Below are 26,432 nucleotides of genomic sequence, written 5' to 3'. Positions count from 1 at the left end.
AGAAAACAACTTGAAGAAAGTTTAAGTACAATCAAACTTCAGTATCGGCCAAGTCTAAAAAGAAAGAGAAGGAAACTGTGATCGGGGAGGGAAATCTTATCCAGCTTCAGGTTACAATATGTGCACAACCCAGCGTGGGCGCTGGGGCGAGCGTGGGGCGGGGGAGAAGCTCAGATCTGCAATTGGAGCTGTACCATTTGCGGCATTTCTAAAGCCAGTTATGCCTCTGTTCTTCAAGAACCTCAAGTATCCATTAGAGGAAGGTCTAGTGAATGATGTATGAATGAAGTCTACAATAAACGCAAACTTCTCTGAAAAGTTTTCTTGTCCATATAGGTAAAAAGACCACACTGAACTGTTACCCCAGTTAAACAAATTTCCACCCGTCAGCTAAGCAACTAACTAACCCAATGAAAATGGAAAGCAAAAAGCCTGTGTCTAAATGCCTTCAGGTTTGCAAACACATCGTAACTATTCCAAAACTACTATTAAAAAAAAAATCTGTAGGATTACATTATTTGCAACATACTACCTTTTAAATATCCCATTTACCAAAAGCTGCATCTGCATCATAAAGCAGCACCTGGAAAATAAATGCCATTTTTAATTTTTAATTTTTCTTCTGTTTTCTGGCTTGTGTAAACACGGAGGTGCTACCTTTCAAATTTCTTATGAAAAGAGAGTTGTCCCCAGGTCACTCAAGCCAAGTTCAGGTCCTTGCACAGAGCGGATTTCCACCAGTGCGTGCTCACGGGTGGAAGTGGCCGTCAGCATCACCAGGATGCGATTCTCTCAGCAACATGCAATTTTCTTTCCTTCAAAGAGGACTCAGCTGCCTAAAGAGTCATCGCAAAATTGTCTCCTACTTTTTAAGTCTGCAGATACTTGCTTTGGTGGAATCTATTTCTCTTTGCTGTTCCCCATGTAAAAAGTTCTTTACTGATCTCTTATGACTCAGCTAATTACTCACCACATTAAGCATCAGTCTTGCATTTAATCATTTCCATTTTCCTGACTGTACTCACAGCATTTTAAAGTTGTAGGAAGCAATCAATGACATCAAAACTACTTTTTAAAAGATTCGGTACCTCTTTAGGACTACACAAAGCAAAAGCTTGCACGCTGCCTTTGTCTCACCCCTTTGCCTCGGGTCTGTGGCATATATACGTATCTTCTGTCTCATTGCATTCCTGCATTCTCATCTAATTTCTCTCATTCAAAGTAAGTATTTTAAATGCTTGAATTCTTTAATACTGTCATATTTGAAGCTCTGGTTATCTAGTGGAAATACAGTTGCTTGACCCGAAACTGAAGACTCAAAACCTCAATGAATTTACTATTCATGCTGACCAGTTTTCTTTCTCTAGGCATTGAAGGGGACCGATTGCTTTGTGGGACACTCAAAAACCCCGTGGTGTACTGGCATCTCTGTAGGCACATTACCTGACGCAGTCATCACATGTTTATTGAGTTTGCACTTAATCTCTTTTCCTTTTTCGAGATCCTGAAGATTCAAGTATGTTTCAATATGACACAAACTCGACAGTAAAAGGTAGAATTTTTTTTTTTTTTTAGAGACACAAACCATTTTGGTACACACTTTAGCTACTTCAGGTGTCTGACCTTGTTGCAGTATTTAACCTTTTGACCCTAATTTACTTCCATTTTTAAAAGCTAGTGAGAAGATTCATGCACCAGTATTCCTTTCATTATAAGAAGCTTATAGTTTAAAGAAAGGAAATGACAGGAAAAGCTATGCAATAAACTACGCTTCTTCTGCTTGGTGGATGACTTTTAATCTAACTTTCATTTCAAGGATGCCCAAATAACTTTTGTAAGCGTAGTATGAAGATGCCATTTCTGCCTAGTTTTGGTCATAACACAGTTCTCCAGATAGTTTTTTAGAAAGCCTTCTTCATTCCTGCACCCAGCCAATATTCATGGTCTGTTTTAAGCATTTCCCAAAGTCTTCTCTATTTCCTTTCCACTGCTACTTTTCAGATCACAGTATAAAACCCAAAACACTCCCACAAAACCCAAGCCCTCAATCAATAAGAAGCTGTGATTGCTGCTTGCTCATTAGCATCCTCACGGAGATCGGGAAATACCACTCACCGGGGAAAGAGATTCCAGGCCCCGCGGCGTATCCAGAAGTACGGCAAGAAAGGAGACACGGAAGAACAAGAAACAGATCTTAAAATATTAGATTACTCTTCTGGTGAAACTTCCAGCCAGGTTTTATTCATTATTGAGAAAGCTAACCAGGGAACGCAAAATGTGCACTAATACTTTCATGTGACACAACTCTCTTGGAAGTCTGGCAATGCTCTTCAAACACTTATGTTGTACCATACACTCTCAGAAGCATCTTCTTCCTTTAAAGGCAAAGGTTACTAGGACTTTCTCATCTCTAAGTGGCAAGTGCTTTCTACCTGTACTAATTATAATTCTTTCAAGTCTGAAAAAAGCACAGAGAATATTATAAAATAAAACGTAATACTTTACTTTTCTGTATCTATACCGTTTCATCAGTCTGATAAATTATCTACAAATGCATAAAACTTAAGCAACATTGTCCAATGCACTCAGAATGGTCCCAAATTCAATTACAAGTAAACGACATTAAAGATTTACTGTACAGTAAACAAATGGGTGAAAAACTGTAATTTATTGAAACTCATAACTCAAAAAATATAAGATGCTGTAGTGTACAATATGTTACACAAAGCACCCTAGGGTGCACATTCAAGTCAAGTAATAACTCCATCGCCCCCCAAACCCTGGTACCCTAGTATTTGTTCCATATACAATCATGCACATTTACTCTTCAAGAGGAAGCCCCCAGCATTCTGATGTGTTAAATAGCACCAAAATCAGCATAGTCCATTGAAAAAAATGGGGAGCTAAATTAACTTGGCCAATACTTTTGACAGATATTATACATTCATGGAATTAAACAGTCTAAGCTAACCTAAACAGTGTGTACTGTAACAATTACTGTTCTAATTTGAAGTTCTCCCCATATAGCAGTAGTGGAGGCAATCTGCTCTAAGCAAAACTACTTACGTACTTCCTACACAAAGCTCATCTGTCTTTTTTGTTGGAAATAAGTCTATGAGGGGTGTGGAAAACTTGGATCTTTCAAGAACAACTACTGGTCTTAAGTAATGAAGCTGTTTTAAGGCAAGGTCTCCACAGTCCGTTAGTGCCTTGTCCAAGATCGCCCTCAAATTTTCTAAAGAAGGGGCAGATGACGATTCTGACAACAAGGGCTGGATTTCTGATAGCTGCCCATGATTATTTTGGGTTATGACTACATTTTTGTCATTTACAAAGTTGTTTACTGGTGTATCCCCTTGACCGTCTCCCTCTTTTTGCAAGGTTTTATCTGCCGGCAACTGCTCAGGAGACTCCCATTCTACCACCTCATCGAAATCATCATCATCGTCGTCCTCTTTTCCCTCACTTTCCTGAATAAATTTTAAAAATGAAGACTCAAATCCCATTGGTTTATACGTCTTTAAATCAAATGGTTTGGACACTGGAGGCTTCTGAAATTTGTCTTTTGTAGCACAAAGTACATTTCTTTTTGCATTTTGATTAACTGCGCTATGTTGACATCCTTCTGGGTCCTTCTCTCTTGGCAACTCTAATTGTAAACTGGAGAAATAAGAGCTATTCTCTCTTTCGCTATTTTCAGAAAAATCTTCAGTTTTACACGTAACTGTCTCCCTGATGTTATGCTCTTCAAAAGAGGTGTTCTTTGAACTGTGGTTGTATTTTAAAGTGCCTGAATACATAAAGGCACTCGCATCAAAACTCACACTACTCGACGGACATCTTTTTTGGTCTTCATTGCTTACATCTTGACGCTCACAGTCAGTATTTGCAACAAGAGGTTTTTCGCTTTCCTGCACGTACTCAGGATTAGCTGATTTGTCCTCTTTAACTTTGACACCTTTTTTATCCAAGTCTAAAGCTGTTTCAGAGCAGGACTGCTTTTCAATCATGATGCCGCATTTAACACAAACAACAAGTTTCTGAATCCGTTGCTCTATATACATATTGGTCATCTGATGGGTGCGCTTATAGTGCCTCACGATACTGCTTTCCAATTTGACAACAGACAAACATCCCTGAACCATGCAAGGGTACTGGGTCTGGTTAGACTTCTCTTCACACATTTGTAGGGCTTCCTCTTTTGTTTTGAAATTCATCAAATGCTTTTCTCTACTTCTGCTAATTCTTTTAGATTTTTCTTTTAACTGCTTCCCATTCTGCTTGCTTATGTCAAAACTGTCCTTCAAATAACTTTGTTCATTTTTATCTTTATCTTGATTATCTTCCTCCTCTTTCTGATTTCCAAAGAGACTATCATAATATTCACTATGTCGGAAATATACATGTTGAGAGTAGTGACTGTAATTTGTGAAAATTCGATTACAGCCATTAAGGTCACAATGGATTTCAAAATCTTTGTTTAATTTTTCTTCATTGGCATGTTCTTCTATTAGGTGCTGTTTAAGCTTATTAAAGGTATAAAATACAGCAGGGCAGTGGGGTTGGTTACAAGCAAATCTTGCAGATTCAGCTTCAGAAAGCAGTTTTTGATCCTCTAAGTGTTCATTGTGGAAGTCACTACAATGCTTAGCAAGAGCTTTAGAACATAAAAAACGCTTACCACAGTCTTTGTGTTTGCATGCAAATATTTTTTTACATTTGACAAGTTCCCTTTTTGTTCTTGCTTTGTCTTTTTCTAAGCAGAGCTGTTCCTTATTATACTGGTGAACGGTTCTATAATGGCGAATCAAACCTTTCTGGTTGGTAAATGCCGAGTTGCAACTTTTATGTATACAATGAAATGGTTTGTGGTACTTATGCAATATGTAACATAAGTTTCCTTTAGCAACTGTTCTTTTGCTTCCTCTTCCCTGCCTTGCTTCCAGTTCTTCCCTATGACTGTCCAGAGAAGCTATGTTAGATGTTTTTCTTGTTACGTTATTGTCTGTCTCTTCACTGGACTCCAAATCCGTCTCGGAACTACAGTCTTCCTTTTTAGGATGACACAACTGTTCAGAGTGGTCTGAATGTTCAACGAACTCAACCTTGGTTGCACAGACAGGTGTTGGAACAGTGCTGTTTTTATGCATGTTATCTGTACATAAACCTACGTGATCAAATTTTTCATTAGAACATACCTTGTGAGCTACCCTCTCGCAGCCAATTTGATGTTTGTTTCTATAGTGAATTCGAAGGTGTGTTTTTCTTGTAAATGATCTTTGGCAAATATGACACTTAAATGGTGAGTACCGATGCTGGAACATATTTAACTGAAGAACCATTTCCTTTGAATAGTTATGCTTTTTGACATAATGCATTAAGAGAGCTTCTCTGGTCACAAACTCACACGTACATCCTTGACATTCACAGAAAAATGGTTTAGCTGCCAGTTGAGTAAGGTACTGGCTGGGTAAATTATCTTGTTGCTCCTGAAGCTGAAATTTTGAGGTAGTTTCATCTACTGACTCAGGGCACTTGGCATCCCTAGATGAACAGGACTGTAAAGAGCCCAAAAAAGGCTTGTGTCTTGAAGAATTCTGAATGTTAGAATTTTTTAAGCTTAGATGTTTCAAGCCTAACATTAGTTCCAACATGTTATCTTCAATATTTGATTCTTTGGAACTGTCATAAAAAGATGTTTCTGGGGAAGAAGGACAAGCTTCTTCCTTCAGGCCATTGCTTCCTTTAGCATCTATAGTACAATACAAGCTTTCTGGAGAGTCAGCATTTGTATCTGAATTATGACCTAACTCTGTATTAATGTCTGTAGGGGATTTACTGTCCTGAGCATCACTTAACAGATTGAGAAAGTCTTTAGGTTTCATCTCCATATTTTTTTTACCTTTAAAGTTATATGGATGAGCCCTGCGAAGGTGTTTTTGCATACTTCTGGAATTTTTGTGTGTGGAACAGCAGCCTTCAAAACCACAGGAAAGTTTTTTTTCATCAAAGCAAACCGCCACATTGGAACACTGTTGCTTCACATCTGCTGGATGGAAGACTCCTTCCTGGGACATGAGAAAACCTGGAACTGATTGATTGTGAGCCATTGTTTCAATCAGTAGAGGAGACACCTGGCCTCGGTTTACTGCAGCATCTGTGCTGTGGTCCCCACAAGGAAGACTGCAATTACTTTCACTGTCTAGATCTTCACTGTCAGAGAGAGCTTCTTCCTTAATCTGTGGAATTTCCTGAGAGCCTGAGGGATCCAAGTTATCATTCAGACTGGAATTTTCAGATTGTTCAAGCAGCTGAGACTCTGGAAGATAACTGCATTTGTCTTTTGAAACTGACTCTTCAAGTTTTAGTGTTTGCTTCACTTCCCCATTCGACACTTCAATATTATGTGCTGCAAGATGATTCTGAAATTCAGTTTTTGAATAATAAAACTTTTTGCAACCAAAGTAGTTGCAGGTGTATGATGCATCTCTGAAGTGCTGTGCCTCGTGATGGTAAAGCTGCCCTAAGTCACTGAAAACAATATTACAGCCATTCAGCTCACATTTATAACGAAGGTCATCATGTGTTTGTTTGTGATTGAGAAGCTCATTAACTGACCCAAATCTAGCATAACAATCCATTGAGACACACATATACGGTTGAGGTCCACAGTGCACACGTTCGTGCTCCCGCAAATGAAAGGACGTCATGAAGTGTCGGCGACAGAAAGCACACTTCTCTCTCCTGTTTTTCATATCCAAGTAGTGTTTTGCATTCTCATCGTTGTTCTGATGTTCAGCTTTCAGATGTACACTTAAGTATTTAAATTGTTTAAATACTCTAGAACAATCCGTTCCGGGACATGGATAGATGTCTCTGTCTTGTAGCTGGCAATTTTCCAGTTGGCTAAACGTGACATATTCATGTGCGTCATTTTCAAAATTTTCGGGCAGCTGTGGCTGATGTGACTTTTCCTGAAATGCTGGGGGCGGGCTGCTGGAAGCTGTTGTCTTTTGTGGTGATCTCTCTTTTTTCAGTATTATTTTCTTTTTAGGTCTGTGTGTTCTACTAGGTGGCATTTTAACATGTTCCATTACATGCGGTACAAAAAATTCCTTTCTTTTGAACTTTTTTGTACACACCGGACACGTATAAACACCATCTTCCATATGCATCTTAGAATGATGCAGTATTCTAGCCTCTATACACTCCCTTTTGCAGAGCACACAAAAAAACTTGTATTGAAGCCATCTCTGGTATCTTTCTGAAGAACCAATTGGTTTTTTTATTCTTGCTTTTTCTTTACGGTGGTTCATTGTGTCTTTTCCATCATAATATTTATGTTCTTTTGTCTCATCATAGTCACTAAAGAAGGTTTCTAACATGTCGGTTTCATTGATTGACATATTACAACTTGCATCATCCTCGGAATCAGAAGCTACTTTCCCTAACAGTTTAAGGCAATGCCGCTTTAAAGTCTTCCAGTCCCAAAATTCGGGATCAAATGGCCAATATGCTTTTAAAGCTAACAGCAGCTCACAACGGAGTGAATTTGGAACCAGTGCATTTTCTTCATCAAATTTTTGATCTGGTTGCATATAGAGCTCTTCCAACACATTAAATCCACTCAAAGTTGGCTCAAGTAAAAATTCTGTGAGCTGACAAGCTCTTCTAACTTCAAGGTCTTCTGGTAAAAGGCATGCAATTGTTTTACATACTGATGTCTTCATTTCATCGCTTCCGTTTGATCTGATCTGAAGGGCTCTCACACATAACAAAACAGACACAGCAAGTCCTGCTTCTTCTGCCTGTTTAAAAGAACAAACAAACAACAAACAGCCACAAAACAAATGTTACTTTTCTTTGGTAAGTACATTCTCTCTAGAACTGTTCTATGAAAAAAACATGCAACGAGAGCATCCAATAGACTACAGCCCATTCAGAATGTATTCAGGCTTCTGAGTGTTAAGTGCCCGAGTCACTGAGCATACTCTAAAAAGTTATAATTTAGTTTATCTAAGGAACCTTTTCTACTTTTCAAGCGAGGGGAGCCACTTCACATTTAGTGCACTCTGTGGAGGAGCCACACGAACTAGTTTAGGCATTAGATGGGGCAAAACATCTTTCTAACTCCTCTCTCTCTTCATGGAGTGACTCTCAATCATAACTCAGATGTCCAAAAGAGAATTGTCTAAATCTTCCAGATACATTCCTCCCGCAGCATCCACACAGAATATTAATGCAGAACATGGGGTACTGTGTAATAAGGAAATTAATGTACATTCACACCCTGAAACAAAATAACCTTCAACAGCGTAAGCAGCAGAGTAGCAGGAATGATTCCTGATCAAGATAACTGGCATTGCCCTTCCAAACATTTTCTGAGGAGTTCATGCAACTTTGAGGTGCTGCTCAATAGTTTCAGGAAGATACCTACAAACATTATTCACATGCTGATTTAAAAAAAATAATATATTCCAAATTCTACATGGACAACATTGAAAGTTACCTTGTTCCAAAAGCATACTTTTCAGCATAAAGTATCTGAATGCATGAAGTAACTATTTAGTCCTTATTAGTGAAGATAAGTAACAGTCAAGATATTTATGAATAGTGTAGAGAGATGACACGTGGCTAACAACCACATCCACACCAGCTCAGATGGTAAAGATCCAAAAGAACTAAGAATAAGTTAAAAGAATTAGCAAGCTCTTATACTCACTGTGCACCATCTATTGAAGTCATGCAATACTTCTTTAACTCAGTAACAGTGTTAATTTGCTAGAGAGCAATAAAAAAAGCAATTTCCCCAGGACAAGAAATTTTAATATGGTTTAGCAGGAAACACAGAAAGAACTGGTATAAAGTTAACAATGTATTATGCTTTATATATAAAGGGCACATTCACGCATGTTTTAAAAGTAGAAATAGGCCAGCTTTAGAGAAACTAGGAGCAATCGTTCCTCTGTGCAATTGCTACCGGAATTCAGCTTTGCCAAATTAGAGTTCCGGATCTCCTCTAAGATCTGTCAAAAGGACAATCACGTAACCTTTCTGATCTCTACTTTGACTCTGATACCTGATCTTCTCTTATCAAATCACACTTGATAACTCATTTGGTTCACAGGATTATCTCTAGTCAGCAAAAGAGATTCCCAGGCAAACAAATCTGAAGCTGGAGAGAAACTTAACTGAAAAAAGGAACGTTGTGTTTTATCCATAATCCATTTAATGCCTTAACTCTGAATTAACTCATGTCCATGTAAGAATGCAAAAAGATGAACAAATTTGGGAGGGTAAATTGAAACACTCATAAAAACGAAGTTCACGTGGCAAATTCTACTCTACATGTACAAAACTATGCTGGTTTTCAGGAAGAAATACATGAAATCTTTTGGAAACGGTGACATTCCTAAGGGAAAATCCCATATCTAATTTAACGTCCATGATCCATGTAATACTGTTAGTAAAACAGGTAAAATCCTGTTATCAGCTAGCTTATTTTTCCTCCATTAAAGTGTGCCTGATTCATCTTCATTCATAGTTGCCCTCTACAAATGTACTCTCATGTAGACACAGGGAATTTCAGCCTAACCAATTCCAAGAGTCAGCGTAGCCACCAAAGGAAGACAGAAACACCCTACTGAGCAACCACCCAGACCAACCACAGCTATAGCCCTTCTGCTCTGCTTATGAAGAGCATGCTGTATTTGCCCCCGGGTAGATGGATCAATTAAAGTCTTGCCATTACTCCTCAGAGATTATGTGTTTACAAAAATTGCTGTTAAGCATCTCCTGAACCTTTCTGCAACTTTCTAAAGATAGGCATCAGAATAGAAGGTAGAAGGCCAGATGTGATTGTATCACACATTTTCAGGAAAAGGCATTTTCTCAGAATGGAAAAATATGAGACATTTCAGCTAAGTCTCCATCTCTTAGAGATGCTGCAGAAAACTGTTGCTGTGCCTCACTTCTCAACAGGCATCAGATCAAAACACAGCTATGCTTTGTTTGCAAAACACTGTCATAGTGTATTTTCAGAGTAACAAACAAACCATTCCACACTGACTGAAGGTCACTTCAATGTGTCAAGCTGACACAAAACTACAATGGCAGGGATTTTTCAGAGATTTTTATTAGTAAGTTATTAGGCACTTTATCAGAAAGTATGATTAATGAAATAAGCTATGTTTCATATCAGTTCAGTAGAATTATTAAGAAAACAATAAATTCATATGAACAGTTCTGTCTGTGTCCAAACACTCGGGACTGCAGCTTACTTACTTCAGATTGTATGACTCTTATCAAGAAAAATAAATGCTGTAGTGTCTTGGCAATGATGCCAAACTGACGACATCTCTCCAAAAAGGAATCTAAAGAAGGATCTATTCTTCTCTGCAGTTTGCTCCAGAAAAGCGTCAGTTCCCTGCAAAGAGTTGAAAGCAGAACATGAGAACACCACAGATATACACAATTTGTCCAGAGTCTACACACTTTTGTTCAGAGTTGATGCCACAACAACTTGTTATTAAAAAACAGCACACTTCAATCATGTCTCCATCTCCCAGAGATGCTGAAGAGAACTGTTACTGTGCCTTACTCTTAAACAAGCGTCAGATCAAACCACAGTATATCTCCTGTTATTTCATGGGAAAGACACCGGCAATGGGATTCATCTCGCTTAATGCAGGCATCTATAGCTGCACAGACTTCCTTCCTAGACAAGAAAACCCCGCCACACACTTGCAGAGCCTTAACTTTTCACAGAGAAATTTAAAATCGGCGAGACGAATCATAAAGTAGCCGCTTCTCTCACGCTAGGCAAGGAGCTTAGATGTTGACACCTGCATTCAAATGATGTAACTGCCACTCAGCGCTTTCAAAGAGACCTCCAATAGGACAAACACATTTTGTAAAGCGCTCCATAAGGGATGGGTAAGCTGAGGGCTTTGCCTACTGGCTGAGCAGTTATCGGCTTTACTGCTCCTACCATTTGAGCAGAGCCGTTCTGTTAAGCAATTTCTTATAACCAAGGCAGCACAGCCATCGAATGATGCAATCTGTCACTTTGTGTTGCTTTGCCATCACAATGAGTGCCACGGAAACGGAAAAGCAGCAGGGTGATAGGATCTGTATCTTTTATATCACTTGAAAAAAGTTTTTCTTCTGTTCCTTTCGTAGAGCAAACCTCACCGTCACCAAGTTAACCACTCTGTGCATCAAATTATAGGTTTCTAGATGCAAGGTCAGTCATAGCCTCTTGGACCAAAAATATCACAAAAACACACCTAGGCAAACCTTACACTGAATATTGGCAAGGTTTTTCCTTTGAATTATTGCAATCCTACTCTTGAACCCTAAGCCAAGTGAAAGGGAACGAGGCTTTGTTATGGATCTGACCTGGGGTACGTTTATTGTACAAAAAGGGACAATATTTACTGTTAACAGTTTTTTTTTGGGGGGTTTTGTTTGTTTGGGGTTGTTTGTGTTGTTTAAAGGCCTAGAAATGCAATTAACAGCCTTTCATAGCCAGGAAGAGACAGCTGAGAAGCTAGATAGGCCTGCAAGAAACTAACATACAAGCAATATGATTCAAGGTGTTTTAACTTTAAATCCTAAAACAGAACTAGAGAAGAAAAAAACAAAAAGGTAGACACCCAAAATATCAGCTGTCCTTTAGCCCCAAGACGCTGACAAAATGTAAAATTTAATTTAACAGCTGGATGACTAACATGGAAGAACTGTATGAAGGGAAGCTTACACAAGGAAGGCACAGAATATATATATATTAAAAAAAGTATTACAAAAAAAATTTAACTTAGCATCACCACAACAGAAACAAAACAAACTTGAAAAATAGTTTATCAAGACATCAGTATTTTTTATATCTATTCAGTACATTTACATAGTTGGGAGCTGGAAGAATAGTGAGAGAAGGGCTTCACTCTGGATACTCCCGTATTCCTAAGAGTTTTTGGCAGGGCAAAGTTTTCAGTGTTTGTCTCGTTCTCTTTCTCATCCCACCCCTTCTTTCTGCAGAGCTAAAATACGTTGTTGGAAGGGGTCCTCAAGGATGGTGACGTCGAAACGTTCCTCAGATAATCTTCGCACATACGGAAAGGCAAGAAAGGACAACTCTCAGTATCTGGGCAATTTTCTGTTTCAAAATTGATGTGAGGCAGTGCAGAGAACAAAGAACTTCAGACAGACAGGTATCTAGTAATACTTGGGGGGGGGGGGGGGGGGGAGGAGACTCTTACTAGCATATCAGACTGGAGAGAAGTTTTTTGAAGTTATCCTTAGCTACAGTTCGTCGTTAATGCCACTTGTGTTAGTGCTAAAGATTACATTATTTTATGGATTGATGAATTGCCTGACTCCTTGGAGACCAAGGCAATCAGCTAGCTCAGAACTACTGCCCAGAGCAGCACTACTTCTTAGATAGAGTTCCATACATGGCAGATGCCTCCAGTCTTAAAAGTTGCATTACACATTATTTTATGATTATCAGCAACAATCATTGCAAAATCTTCCAATGTTGTAAGGAATAATATAGAGAAACCTAGAGTTTGCTTTCATCTTCAGCTCCAAAACGAAGCTTCACACAACAGCGCTAATGCACATACATATATGGTTTACTAATCTTCTCTTGGAGGCACAGGATGAGTTGTGCTCAGCGAATGAAACAGCTTAACCCCTCCAGATATGCAAGAATACTGCGAGGTTTGTGCTGGGCTGGAGTTAGCACCGTGCCATCAGGCAGATGCTAGAGCAGCGAAGACGGGAGGGAAGGGAGGTAGATTTTCCCTTTCTAGACTGAGCGCGATGTTACAGCCAAACAGATTTAACAGCTTACAACTTCCAGAAGCACCAGTGTTGCACTTCTTCACCGGTACTTGTCTGACCACATGATAACCTAATCAAGCATTAATCTTTAGAAAGCTATACACAGTTCTGGCTGGGTTAGATGAATGTGCTCACTATGGGTCAGACGGGCCTGGAGCCCGAACAACAGACGAGGCAGAGCTGTGCAGCTACCACCACAATATGGCAAGAATTTATCTTCTGCTTTTTGGCAGCAGGAAATTGTTAGGACTGGCTCAAGTATGAGTATGGCACCAAAGCTCCATCTTCATCCATTATGTACAACTCATCCACACTAATGGAGTCTCAAAAGCATCCTCACTTGCATCTGCTGTTCACAGCTGTCAACAGGTCTTTTCCTTTGTCTCAACCAGAATACTTTCAATCTGGATCACTTACGCTGGTTCACTCTGACACTGCATAAAGCAAGATATGGAGGAGAATAACGGGAATGGGTGGCTGGCAGCAAGCAGGATTGCACTGGATAACACCGCTTGCTTACAGTGTGCTAGAGGTCAGCCAGAGGCTAGCAGAAAACATTTCATCAACGTACTGCTACTCTACAAATCAAGAAGGATGTGATCCAGAAAAGTCTGTAGGAAACTATTTTATTTAAGGATCCTACAGATGAGTGGAACATTTCCAAGTACATGTGCTAGGGCTTGCCTGTTGAACCGAATCCATAACAGCACAAAGGGAAGCTCACCTGCAACAACACTGTACCAGAGGGCCTCTGCTCTTCTTACTCCCTGCTCTCCTCTCAAAGGTCTTTAGTAAATGTTTTAGTCACCACTGAGTTCTGGTCTATCAATTACATAATGCACCAGAAGTACACTATGAAAACTGATTAAACCTTAAATCATTTATTGGCTTGAAACACCATTATGCAGGCTTATGATTAAATACACACAACAAAAATTTACATTTTATTAACAACAATCAAAATCCAAAAGGTGCTAATGACATTGCTAGAAAAACTGTAAGTGGAGTCCAAGTCATCCATAGATCAAGCATCACAGTAAAATAACCTTTCAACTACAATCCTGTCTTTTTGAACCAGACAGGACCTTCTCTGAAGTGAATTAAGCAATTGCTGCCCCTTAAAACCAGCAGTTGGTCACAGAAAGGAGCATGTCTCAGTTTATGTATTCAATTTAACTAAGTATTTTAAGTGTATATTTATGCTGTACTGAAGCCTATACAAAGGCTAGCAAGCAACCTCTAGCATCTGATTCCTCCACATTAGTTTTAGCTGTAGGATTAGGCTAAATATGCATCTTGCAGCGAGTCCATCTTAACATTTCCTGTCCTTCCAGCCAGCTCTGGCATTTGTCACGCTTTTGACTGAGCTCAATTTACTAATGCAGAGAAAGCAACATTACCTTCTCTCTTTTCCAGGATACTGATTCAAATCAGCTCTGCAATGATTTCAGTGATCACCACGGTTTGTACGGAGCAGAGGCCTCCTCCTTTTTGTGAGCCATAATATCCATTACATCTGTAATGCGTAATCTCGCACCTCATCAGTAAAGTTGGCTGATCTGACAAAAGTAATCCTCCAAATTAAAAGTGTTATGTCATATCAGCCACTTGACTTCATCTACCTTGTGGCTAAATAATCACTAGATCTGCATCTGCCACAAGGAAAGTAGGTGGAGGTCAATAAAAAGAGGCCACTCCATCAAACAGCAGTTCACCATTAGACCAGCAAGGAATCCTTATTTTCCAGCAACAGTACCTTTGAAACAGACTTAGGGGTACTGCCTCAAAGTGAGAAAGTAATATGATGGTCAAGAAGTATTACACCAGTTTCACAAGCCCATCAGAAGGTCACTTCCATCAGAAGGTCAACTTCTTCAATCTGCGCTCCAGCGTCCTGGAGGCTTTGCTCTTCAGTGGGTACAGACCACATCGGTTGTGTGCAATTCTGCTGTACCAGGAATTCTATGTACAGTATTAGAATTTGGACTTATAACACCTATACAATTTCAGGGTTAGACAGAAGGCTTCATTCTCCTGTCTCATTCCTGGAGGAAGGCAGCAGCAGAGGAGGCAACTGTGGCATGCATGGACATAGCAGCACAGTTTGAACCAGCACCTTTCATTTGAACGACTAACAACAGTGTAGACAGTGACATGACTTCAGCATGAGTGACACAAACCTGCTAACGCCTTCTGTAAGTAGGAACATACTTGTGTAGCTAGACTGTGCTAACATTTGTATCCTCAAGCCTTCACTGCTCGTCACCTAGGCTAGCCAATTTTAGAGCTGATGTGGAAGTACCTGCTCGTGTTACAGTTGGACCATGTTTTGGGCCACACTGGCATGGAGATGAGAAATCTACAGCTCTAATTGATCTCTCCTGACTCATTACTCAGGAGAAAAATGTAGGTTAGACAGTTACATGACCTGAAAATTTTATTCAAATCCTAACTAGTTTCAGTTCAGACTTTGTATTGCAAGCAAAAAAATCTACCCACAGTTGTTGTCAGAAAAGAGAGATTATTCTGTAACAATAAATGCTACATCACTGAAGGCTGTTCTCCAGTCCCAATAGTTTAAAAGTCTCAGCTACACCTGAAGTCCAACTCTCTTCATTTGCGCTCCAGGGACATAGGTTTCAGACAGAACTGCTTAACAAGCCTCCTTGGACAACAGCAAATCATTTACTTCACTCTGAAAGAATGTTAGTTGTTGTTTGGGGGATTTTTCTTTCTTTTGTTTTTTCTTTAAAAAGAGATCATGGGATGGACTTCAGCCTCCTATCTCTTTGGACATGGCTCTGATCTAATCTCTAATGACACATTTCGGTAGTAAAAAAACCAGCCATCCTCTATAACTTCCAAGTGTGGTGGACTCTCCCCTCTTGAGCCTTCCACAAGTTCATTTCTCTCTACAAGGTATGCTTTTGCTCAAAAAGACATTTCTGGCCTGAAACAGAAGCAATATGTAAATACTTCTTGCCTTTTTGTACAGAGGATTGGACCAAGCTAAACTATCAATCATCCTGCTGACACCTAAGTGCTAGGAAAACTTTTCTTAATGGCTTTAAAATGTGGAGTGAGTAAATGAACAATGCCACAGCTGACCAAATCCCAAGGTATACTTGAGATGCCTGCTAATGTAAAGTTTTATCCAGATCAGCGTTTATACAGGAGAAAACTACGCGTTAGGCCATGCCTTGAAAGCCAAAACTACAAACCCATTTCATAAGGGGCAGAAAACAGCTTCCCTGCTTTGGCTCTACCAGTTTGCCACTGCTGAAATAGAGATGCAAAAAGTTTTGTATCTCCAGCCAGTTAAGAGGACAAAGAAGTTTTATAGCCACAATTTGGCCAAGATATAGTACTACAGTTCTCAGAGTTAAAGAAACTACAAAAATATAAAAAGGCTCTCTGGGGGGAAGGAAAAAAAAGTTCAGGGTGTTGCCTCTGCACATTCCTACTACTTACATCTCTGTGGAAGAAGTGGAAAAAAAGCAAACTCTCATGGGTCTAAGTATTCAAGAGGGAAAAACTGAATTACAACATACTTTGTGGAATCACAAAGCTTAGAGGTTTAATATCAAGCCAGACAGCACTGATCCAGCACTACTTACAGAGCTGCTATCTTGCTGAAGCATTACTGTTAGTGCCAGCAGTATGAGTGCTGTTTCATTTTTAAATGATTTAAACATTACTTTTGTCTAACTGCTCTATTACTGTAGCAAGATGAGTCCTTATTTATATACAGAATCATAGAATCATTTAGGTTGGAAAAGACCTGTAAGATCAAGTCCAACCGTTAACCCAGCACTGCCAAGGCCACCACTAAACCATGGCCCTAAGCACCACATCTCCCCGTCTTTTAAATACCCCCAGGGATGGGGACTCAACTACACTGCCCTGGGCAGCCTGGGCCAGGGCCTGACAGCCCTTTGGGTGAAGAAGTTTTTCCTAATATCCAACCTAAACCTGCCCTGGCGCAGCTTGAGGCCGTTCCCTCTCATCCCATCGCTTGTTCCTGGGGAGAAGAGACCGACCCCCCCGGCTCCAGCCTCCTTTCAGGCAGTTGCAGAGAGCGATGAGGGCTCCCCTCAGCCTCCTCTTCTCCAGGCTGAGCCCCCCCAGCTCCCCCAGCCGCTCCTCCCCAGCCTTGGGCTCCAGCCCCTGCCCCAGCCTCGCTGCCCTGCTCTGGCCACGCTCCAACATCTCAGTGTCACAAGTTAGCTATAAAGTACTTCAGTCCGATGTACTTCTAAAGTTAAGGATATATCCACTGTCTCTACATATTTTTATACTATATTAGCTCAATACTCTTGCACTGAAGCCAGTGAGGAACAGTTAGCAGTAGCAGTAATACTTATTACTTACCAAGAGCAATACACATTTGCTGTTTGAAGTTGATGAGTAAGGTATGTTGTACAAAGAATAAATGCAGTGTTTTCTTGTCCCTCAGATTCCAGATTACATATGATGTCCAGTACTTCTTTGCAATCCACCTTTGCAATCTTAAAGAAAAAAAAGAAAATTAAAAGAAAAGGCACTTTATTCTCAGCACGTTTACAAAAGAAATACATGTTTACTGTATCAAAGGGAATGGTCTCACAAACACATGAACAAAACACTGTCTCTAATACCCAGAGTTCATACCACACCTTTCAGCTACAGAATGGCACGAGGAGAAGTTCGCATATGTCAGTTCTGATCCCTTCCCAGCATTAGTTTTCTTTGGGACCATCTTCCACTTTGGGCAGCTTAGCAAAATACTTACATACAGGCAACAGTCTATCTACAACTTCCCATTCCTTCTCTGCACTTGCAGGCAGCTCTGTTTTCCTTTTGAAAATTAAAATCCAGGTCCAAAAAGGTCAAGAGTGTGAAAAAGCCAGTCTCTTGTCCTCTTTGTCTGTAAGTGCTGATTCTGAACGATCACATTCCAAAGCATGGTGTTAAAAATAGAAGTAGAGAAGAGGAGAGACAAATCCCATGGAAGTTCTGGAAAGACCAGTTAAAGGTAGTACCTATCCGTGTATCAAACCAGGATATTAGCTTGGTTATAAGCCAAGTATTTGAGACCACAAACAATAATTATGAAGTGCTTTTACAATTAAGACAACACTATTTTTAATGCATTTTTTCCACTGGATCTATTCTACTTCACAGAATAGGCTGTACTCAAGCAACAGCTACTTTAATCAGCTGTTGTTAATATAAACAATTCAAACCTCTTGTTAATCATGAAAAATTATGATATAGAAAGAACAAAGGGAAGTTAAAAATAGACCAAACTAATTTTCACAGACATCTCATTCAGCAGGAAGAGCAGAAGCAGGTTTATTACCCCAGTTTTCCACACAGGCTTGACACTGGAGTTCATTGAGCAACGTCAACATTTTCTAGGGTCCACTGACTTTTGGTGTTCAACTTGAGATCAGTGACTGACCTTTTGCAGCAGACATTTTTAGAGGAATTCACAAGCTGCAAGTGCTTACAGATGTGTCAGTTTTGCATTTGAAGAGTAAAACACAGCAGATTATTTGGGGGAGGGGGCTGTTTGTCACTGATTCACCTCTAGCAAGAGAGAAACCTCAAGAAGCGATTTAAGTGACAATGCTTTGCTAAGGAAGGGGACAGACATTATTGCTCCTTGCATGTCAAAGATAATAAGCACTTACAATATCTGTACATCAAGTGCCACCTCCATCAGGTTGGTGAAGATGGAAAAGCAAGCCCATACCAATGGCCACATGAAAGAGTTCTGAAGGTGTTCATCACTGCGCAGGAGAGAACACTGCTCTTCTAGCTTACAGATAAACAAAAGGATGCTGCTGCATACCATCTCCCTCCAACATCCTTTGACAGCAGTACCTTTCCTATGTTCTCCTCGGCCTTTGGTACTTACAGGCACACAGGCTTTCAGCTTGTGTGGGAAGTCTAGTTTAATGCATGTGTGATAGCTGGGCAGCTCCAGTCTTCTCACACTATTCTACCACCTCTCTCCGCTCAGTTATTCCTATTCTTTACAGGTAAGAGTTTCCATCAGAACACTTTATAAAGCAAATTAGGAAAACAAAGCTAAGTGACTCAAACTTTTGTCTTTGACAATTTCCACAATTATACATTGCCATCTCCTCAATACCGCAGCAAACATTCTTAAACAATGCAATGCAATGCCTGCAATGGTTTGATATAAGCCTGATCTTCCAGGTCTTGGTTTTCAGAAAAACAAAAATTGTCAGTGCATGTAAACATGGGATATGCTTCCTCCACAAATCTGAAGATGACGTGGCAGCCTATGATCTACTTGGCCAGGCAACACCTGACAGAGACCATGCTCAGTTTCCCAGTTCCATTAAAGTTACAATCACTGAACAGCACTACCATTGTTTTAAAAAAACCTTCAAACTTAAAACCGACTTACTAGGGTTTCTTAGGCTACAGAATGGTAAACCCCACATTTTTAATAGCCATCAGTTACTGCTCACTCAGGCTCATGCTGTAATGAGACCTGGAACTTCTGCTCTGTGCTGGACCAGCGGGACCATCCCAAACACAGCTCCAGCAACAGGCACGTCTGTGGTGCTTAGAGCAGCGAAGCACAGTGCGTACGGATGTGTAACACAGCATATCATACGCACACAGCACACTGGAGTCGCTCTCCTTCTCACATAGAAATTTGGGGGTTTTTTTGGCCAAACTCACTCATATTCAGGACATTAACTACTGAGTAAGCAGCAAGGCAATTTGTTTTCAAGTCCTGTTTATTTCAAACTTTGTCAATGATCCATCTCTTTTCAGACCTTTTTTTTTTTTAATAATATTTAAGACAAAAAGTCCAAATGCACAGCTTGAAATCATCCAACAATATCCAGTCAGTCACTTAAGTGACAAACCAGACACTTATGAAAGTGTCTTTATTAAGCCCGGAATGCTGACAAGTGCTTCTGTTATTCTGTTAGAAACCACACAAGACCAAGAGCTGAATGAAAGTTCAGAGACTACAGAATGAACAGTACTAAGATATTTTAAATCAGAATTGTTGAAAAATGCTGTCATCCTCCCCACGTTCCGTTAACAAGAAGGATGTCAGTTTACTCCTCAAAGTTATTCCACGGAACATACAACCATGTAAGATTTCTCTTGCCTTTGCGAAGGCATTTTAGTTTGAAGAAAAAGTTTTGACATTACAAAGATATTTTACTTCTTACATCATCATAAAAATTTCCTACCACTAACATAAACCTTCTACCAGTTTTTTAGTAGGACATCATGTTAATACTTCTTAAAAAAGGGGGCACCCAACCTGCTTATCTAGGGCGACTTATCCTCCTTTCAGGAGCTAGAGATATACCGTGAACCAACTAAAAGCAATTTAGTTTCAGCTGAGAGACTGTAAGTCCCCCCTAGCTGAGTTGGGACAACAGACTGGAGTCTGTAAATGCAGGCAACTCTTTTGCAGCATGTTACCTTATTGACATTAAAGAATGCTGCTACAGCTGCAAGAATTTGGGAGCTGCTGCCTCAAAGTTTAATGAAAGAACATATTTTATATCAAAAGTATTTCATTAAGCATAGGGAGTTTGCAGGGCAAGGCACACTTAGGTTAAGTTCTCGTAATCTTCCAATCAAATTGGAAATTACAGAGGGACGAGAACACTTGATTTAACTTGACAATGGGAACAACACGGTAACTAAGAATATTTTTGCAAGCAAACTCGTGATAAATAACTATCCTTCCCCAGTATTTTAACAAGCTTCATTGTCTTTCCCTCTTGCTTTTTTAAGCATACAACCCAAGAACAATTCCTTGTTCTGTAGGCAGTGTCTGCAGACGACCTCTGAAAGATGACTGTTCTTAAGTTTCCCAGTTGAATTTTTAATGAATGGGATAATGGGCATTTTCTTAAATTCAGCCTTCAAGTGCTTTACTCTCAGATTTTTGAATGGTCTTTCCCAAAGAAAGTCCAGACTAAAAAAACCCTACTTTGATGATAAGAGATGGCTATAAGGAGCTCAAATGCAACCTAGCAAACAATCACCGACATTCTACAGAGATGACCAGTTATGACTGGAACAATCAATCTGGCTTTAATTTTAACTGGTTGTTGCATTTGAAAACCCTGTTTTATTGCTACTTGCAGAGAAAGCCATCTTAGACTATGGAACATTTGGGGCTTCCTGCTTTTTGCAACAGCAAAGAGTGTTAACTACTGTGTAGAACCTCTTTAATTAGCATTTTAATTGGTTCAATAAAATTGGCAAATTCAAGCCAAACATTGGAACCAGTAAGCCAGACAGCGATTCCCAGTTCTGTTACTATGTTTCTCAGAGCAGCACGAGATTCTTGTGAACATATAATTACTCAATCATGTTATTTGTTACATGTGCCTTAGGATCAATTCAAGGTACCAGAAGGTACCAGAAATGCAAGGGACAACTTTATATGTAGTGTATACACACAGAGTTATAACCATACATACACACATGTATGTACATGTGTGTGTATGTATGTATCTTATTGCCTATAGACAGAAGTAGTTCACCAGCCTTAACTTTTAGGAGCTCAGTAATTTAACTTCCAAGCCTGACGTAGCCATTCCAATCACTTCCAGTTCCAGGAAAGGGATAACCATCCATTGTCTCATCTTCCAAGACAAATTCTTTCTCTCCAATCCTCCCCAAGCTATCTCCACTGATATTCACCCTTTTTCTAACATTTACTTTCTTAGCTAAGCCCTGTTCCTCCATCTACCCCATCCTACTCCGAACTTCAAATTTCACTTAACACTTATTTCTTTGATTACAGCTAATCCCCTCTTCCTCCCGCTGGGTTTTTGGTCATTGCCACCTCTCGTTCTCCAACAGCTGCCATTCTTTGAGCTCTTCATCTTTCATCTTTTTTTCCATCTCTTTTCCCCACTTGTCATTAGACCTGGTAACTTTCTACCTGAGAAAGATGATAGGTAACATGAAGATATAACACAATTCTCACCTTCTGAAAACAAAGGTGGAAATAAAAATGTTTTAGAAGTCTCAGTTTTCAGCAATTCTGTAAAGAGTGCCAACTACACAATACCTGTGACCAAGCATGTAAAGAAACATTACATGCAAATCCGCATATTGCCAATTATTTATGTCAACTTTCTGGCACTGTACCACCACTGACTTTACACTTTTCACAGTGTTGGCTACAGGCCCAGTTAAGTCAATAAACCGTACTGTTTTAAGATACTGCTTTGATGCTTAGTGGCTTCATTTCCCCATAAAAGGTTTAATTAAGTGATTACCATAATTTGCTTGAATTCATCAATCTGTGTTCTAGCTTTTATACTTGACTGGCAAGTAAAGACTTTTCTGAGTATCCAGGTAAACCAGATACAGCTACACTTCACAACTCTTAAGTGAAACTAAAAACTGAACACAATTTCATGTGATTTCTATGCCATTCATCATTAGTAGCCAATGCAATCAAAGAACATATTGCAAGTTACCCATATATCCCCAACGCCTCCAGTACACAGATCCTTCTCTTTTGGAACTCTGCTGCAACAGTTTCACTCTTTAGCTTCAGTTCTCAGTATTGCAGAAATAAATTCTAAAATGCTTGATATATATACACATTAAAAAGGGACTATGAATTACTAACCTCCTTAATGGAGTCTTCATTAGGCAGCATAGAACACACACATGTGATGTAGGCTTGGCGAAAAGATGAAACATTTGCAATTTCTGGAGAATCTGCACACAATTTTGACAAGAAAGTAGCTTGTGGGATGCAGTTTGACTTCATCAAATGTTTTATTCGCATCTGCAGAAAGGAAGGCCCTTCTCGTGTAATCAATTTATTAGCTAGGAAAAGAAAAAAGCCTTTGAGAATACACCAATTTACAGCTGACACTCAACTGAAATTGTCTCACTGCATTCACACTTCATTTTATTACAAACTTGTGTAAGTATGGCCAGCGTTCTTAGGAAACTCTAGGTGTGATAAAAAGTGACAGCAATAAATGGAATATTTTTGTCCCAGACAAATTCAGATCAACTGTGTAGGGAGAGAATGCTGGGCTATAGAAAACAGACACCCCCCCCAACTAAAAGATAGCATCCATTAACGAAATAATGAAGTATGCCACAGCAGTGGCTAAAGGACACGGATCAGACCATATCGTATTTTGAACGCGATACCAGTAGTTTAGCTGAGATTCAGAATCTTCAACTTTTAATTATAGTTTCATATTCCAAAGAATCAAAGATATTTCAAACAAAGCATTACATACTTTTCAACTGGAGATTTTTCCACCCAAGTTGTTAAAACCCCACATAATGCCAAAATACACAAAATGAAGCTGAGGGTGAAAATGTTATCTTTGTGGTACTTTGGAAGAATTGTGTTTAAGACATGCTAGGCTTATGCTCTAGATCAACCAAATACAACTAATCATTATGAGACCTGATGAACTAATTCAATAATAAAAATGTAACTTCAGATTATTTTTCTAAGTAGTTAGCAAAATTTACTTAATCTGATTAAAAACCTCACAGATTTAGTTTGATTCTCTTCCCAGGTACTTATCATAGAATCACAGAATATCTCAAGTTGGAAGGGACTCATAAGGATCATTGAGCCCAACTCCTGCTCCTCGCAGGACTACCTAAAACTAAACCGCATGATGAAAAGCGTCGTCCAGATGCTCCTTGAACTCTGATAGGCTTGGTGCTGTGACCACTTCCCTGGGGAGCCTGTTCCAGGGACCAACCGCCCTCTCAGTGAAGAACCTTTTCCTAATGTCCAGTCTGAACTTCCCCTGATGCGGCTTCATCCCGTTTCCTTGTGTCCTGTTTCTGGTCACCAGAGAAAGGAGATCAGCAGCTCCCCTCCCACCGAGAAGCTGCAGACTGCAATGGGGGCACCCCTCAGCCTTCTCTTCTCCCAGCTGAACAAACCAAGTGACCTCAGCTGCTCCTTGTAAGTCTTGCCCTCGAGGCCTTTCACCATCTTGGTTGCCCTCCTCCGGACACATTTTAGTAGTTTGATGTCCTTCTTATATTGAGGTGCCCAAAACTCCACACAGCACTCGAGGTGGGGCTGCAGCAGTGCAGTGTGGAGTGGGACAATCCCCTCCCTTGACCAGCTCGCTCTGCTGTGCTTGATGCACCCCAGGACACGGTTGGCCCCTTTGGCTGCCAGGGCATGCTGCTGGCTCATATTCAACTTGCCATCAACCCAAACCCCCAGATCTCTTTCCACAGGCTCTCGTCCCCCAATTTGTACACATAACCAGGATTACCCCATTCCAGGTGGAGAATCCGGCACTTGCTCTTGTTAAATTTCATACAGTTGGTGATTGCCCAGCTCTCTAGTCTATCCAGGTCCCTCTGTAAGGCTTCTCTACCCTCAAGGAAGTCCACAGCGCCTCGTGATGTAGCATCATTGGCAAACTTAGTTAAGGTACATTTGACTCCTGCACCCAGATAATTGATAAAAACATTAAAGAGCACTGGCCCTAAAATTGAGCCCTGGGGAACCCCACTGGTGACTGGCCGCCAGCCTGATGTAACCTCATTTACTGTAACTCTTTGAGCCCGACCCATCAGCTAATTGCTTAGCCAGCGTATTATGGACTTGTCTAGCTGTACGCTGGACATTTTATCCAGAGGGATACTGTGAGAGACAGGATCAAAAGCTTTGCTAAAGTGCACATACTTTGCCTTAGCTGACGAAATAATATGCTTCAAGACAGCTATGGTGCTATTTCCAGCTTAACATAAACATCTACAGAAAGGCTTGATACTAGGCTCCAGATCTGTACATATTTCAAAAGACCCTTGAGAATTAAGAAAGAGGAGTCAATACATTCTTATACTGTATGCAATAATACATATCAACCAAAGAACAAACTGTCTGATCATTTGCAGAAGAAATTCTGGAAATGCCCAAGACATTCTGATAAAACATATATTAGAACCAGTGTTCTGCAGCAGCTGTAGTCAACCAGCTACCTGTAAAGCCTGCAAGAGACTCTGGATTAGTCAAAAAAAGTTTGCTTTAGAATAACAACTTACTGGAAGAGCCATTGAATAAAAATATTTTAACTGTTAGTATCTTATTATTACCATGTGGGATGCGTAGCTAAGAAACCAATAATATATAAATTTCTGAAAGAGGGGATTGTATGTAATACAAAACAAGTAAATTCTCATGCTTTCTGCACTTAAATTATTGTCCAAACAGAAAAATAACATGTTCTAACAGACACTATGCTAGCTGGCAGAAGGCTTACAATATGCTCCTAAACAGAAAAGTCATTTCAGGGGCCAAGTACATACTATATGCTTGTAGTGGGACTTACTAGCATTCTGCAGAAGTTTGCTTAGGGGCCCATTAGAGGTCATTTTAAGATTCAAGTCTATGGTACTGGTTTCCATTTTTCACAGGAAAAACCTCTGAGCAGTAAACTCTTGACATAGCTGACACTTCACATTAAAGTAACCGCAACAGCAAAGGTAAAAAAAGCTGGCTGACCAAGAGACAGTCTGCAGTAAGATCTACAGTTGCTAGGAAACAAGCCTCCTCTCTTCCCTAAAAATTACATCTGTATATGACACTGCTTGAAAATTTACCGACGAAAAACAACAGTGCTTTGATATCCATCCTATTTGAGGTAAGAGACTGCTACCACAACAAGGCGGCCACGAGATCCCTGCTAAGGAAGAACTCTAAGAAGGCTTGCTTACTCAACACCAGAACCAAGTCATCTCTCCAGGTGAGGCGTACACTGTTCGTGGGCATGTCAGTAATGGTTTTTAGTGCCCACAAGCATTCAAAGTAGTTCTGTAGTCCCTGTTTCTGCAGCTCTTGGCTCACAGAATAATTAAAATATTTTTTTCAGGTTCATGACAAGAATAAAAGAAATACTAGGGGGAAAAAAAAAGATATTCCATTTACCTGCTCTAAGAATGATTTAGATTCCTCTTGTTTCTTATTACACATCTAGACATGCACGTACCGATTGCTCAAATGAAGTTTTACTGACATGTCAGAGTCAAGACATGGGAAGTGTTTTGAGTACCTGCAGTCAGCCAGACAAATTCAATGGTTTCAGGTTAACAGTTACACGTTTCTCTTTAAGCACAGGTGACAGAAACCTGCTAACGAAATGCAGGAGGTGGACTCGCGGCTGGCGTGGATAAGAGGGGCTCAACGTGCCGCAGACTTTGGGAGCCACCAGTACGCATGCGCACCCCCTCTACCCCAGGGGCGTGAGGTCTGCGCCGTGCCCCGGGCCGCCCCTCCACACCCCAGCGGGTATCTCCTGAACTCTGCAAAGGAGGCAAATGACAAACTGAGCTCCTGGGTCATGCAGATGTAAATGTAGGAGCAAAAGTCAGACATCTGACTAGTGATTTATTTCTATCCCAGCACTTAGTTTTTCTCTGAAGTGTCTATTCTTTTCCAGCAGCCTGCCTGAAACAATCTCCCTCTCCCTGAAAAGGGAACAAAAACTCATTTTGCTCCCTATTCCTCAGAGCAGTTGTTTTTCCCTCAGAGAACCTAATTTTGTACTCAGTCCTAAATCTGTTATACT

General features: G+C 40.1%; 1 protein-coding gene across 17 annotated transcripts in view; it reads right to left on the bottom strand.

Moving 5' to 3' along the window:
• Window positions 1-2,920: 2,920 nt before the first annotated feature.
• The window catches only part of RLF (RLF zinc finger), a 51,924-nt gene continuing 28,412 nt past the window's right edge, over window positions 2,921-26,432 (bottom strand). For 4 of the 17 annotated variants that reach the window (XM_087760756.1, XM_087760757.1, XM_087760761.1 and 1 more), the window contains 4 exons: window positions 22,493-22,695; window positions 17,218-17,354; window positions 10,285-10,426; window positions 2,921-7,808 (listed from right to left, as the gene is read on the bottom strand). In XM_087760756.1, coding sequence (XP_087616882.1) covers window positions 3,063-7,808; window positions 10,285-10,426; window positions 17,218-17,354; window positions 22,493-22,695 — 5,228 coding nt within the window. In that variant the 3' untranslated portion in view covers window positions 2,921-3,062. Of the gene's footprint in view, window positions 7,809-10,284; window positions 10,427-11,899; window positions 12,104-12,329; window positions 14,809-14,841; window positions 15,797-17,217; window positions 17,355-17,501; window positions 21,794-22,492; window positions 22,696-26,432 lie in introns of those variants that run through there. The other 13 variants (XR_015705446.1, XR_015705449.1, XM_087760762.1 and 10 more) reach the window with 12 other exon arrangements.

Source organism: Nipponia nippon, unplaced genomic scaffold (assembly GCF_047370975.1).
Source record: "Nipponia nippon isolate SJK-2023a ecotype South Korea unplaced genomic scaffold, ASM4737097v1 scaffold_23, whole genome shotgun sequence".
Taxonomy (NCBI): domain Eukaryota; kingdom Metazoa; phylum Chordata; class Aves; order Pelecaniformes; family Threskiornithidae; genus Nipponia; species Nipponia nippon.
This window is presented reverse-complemented; position numbering and strand designations above follow the sequence as displayed.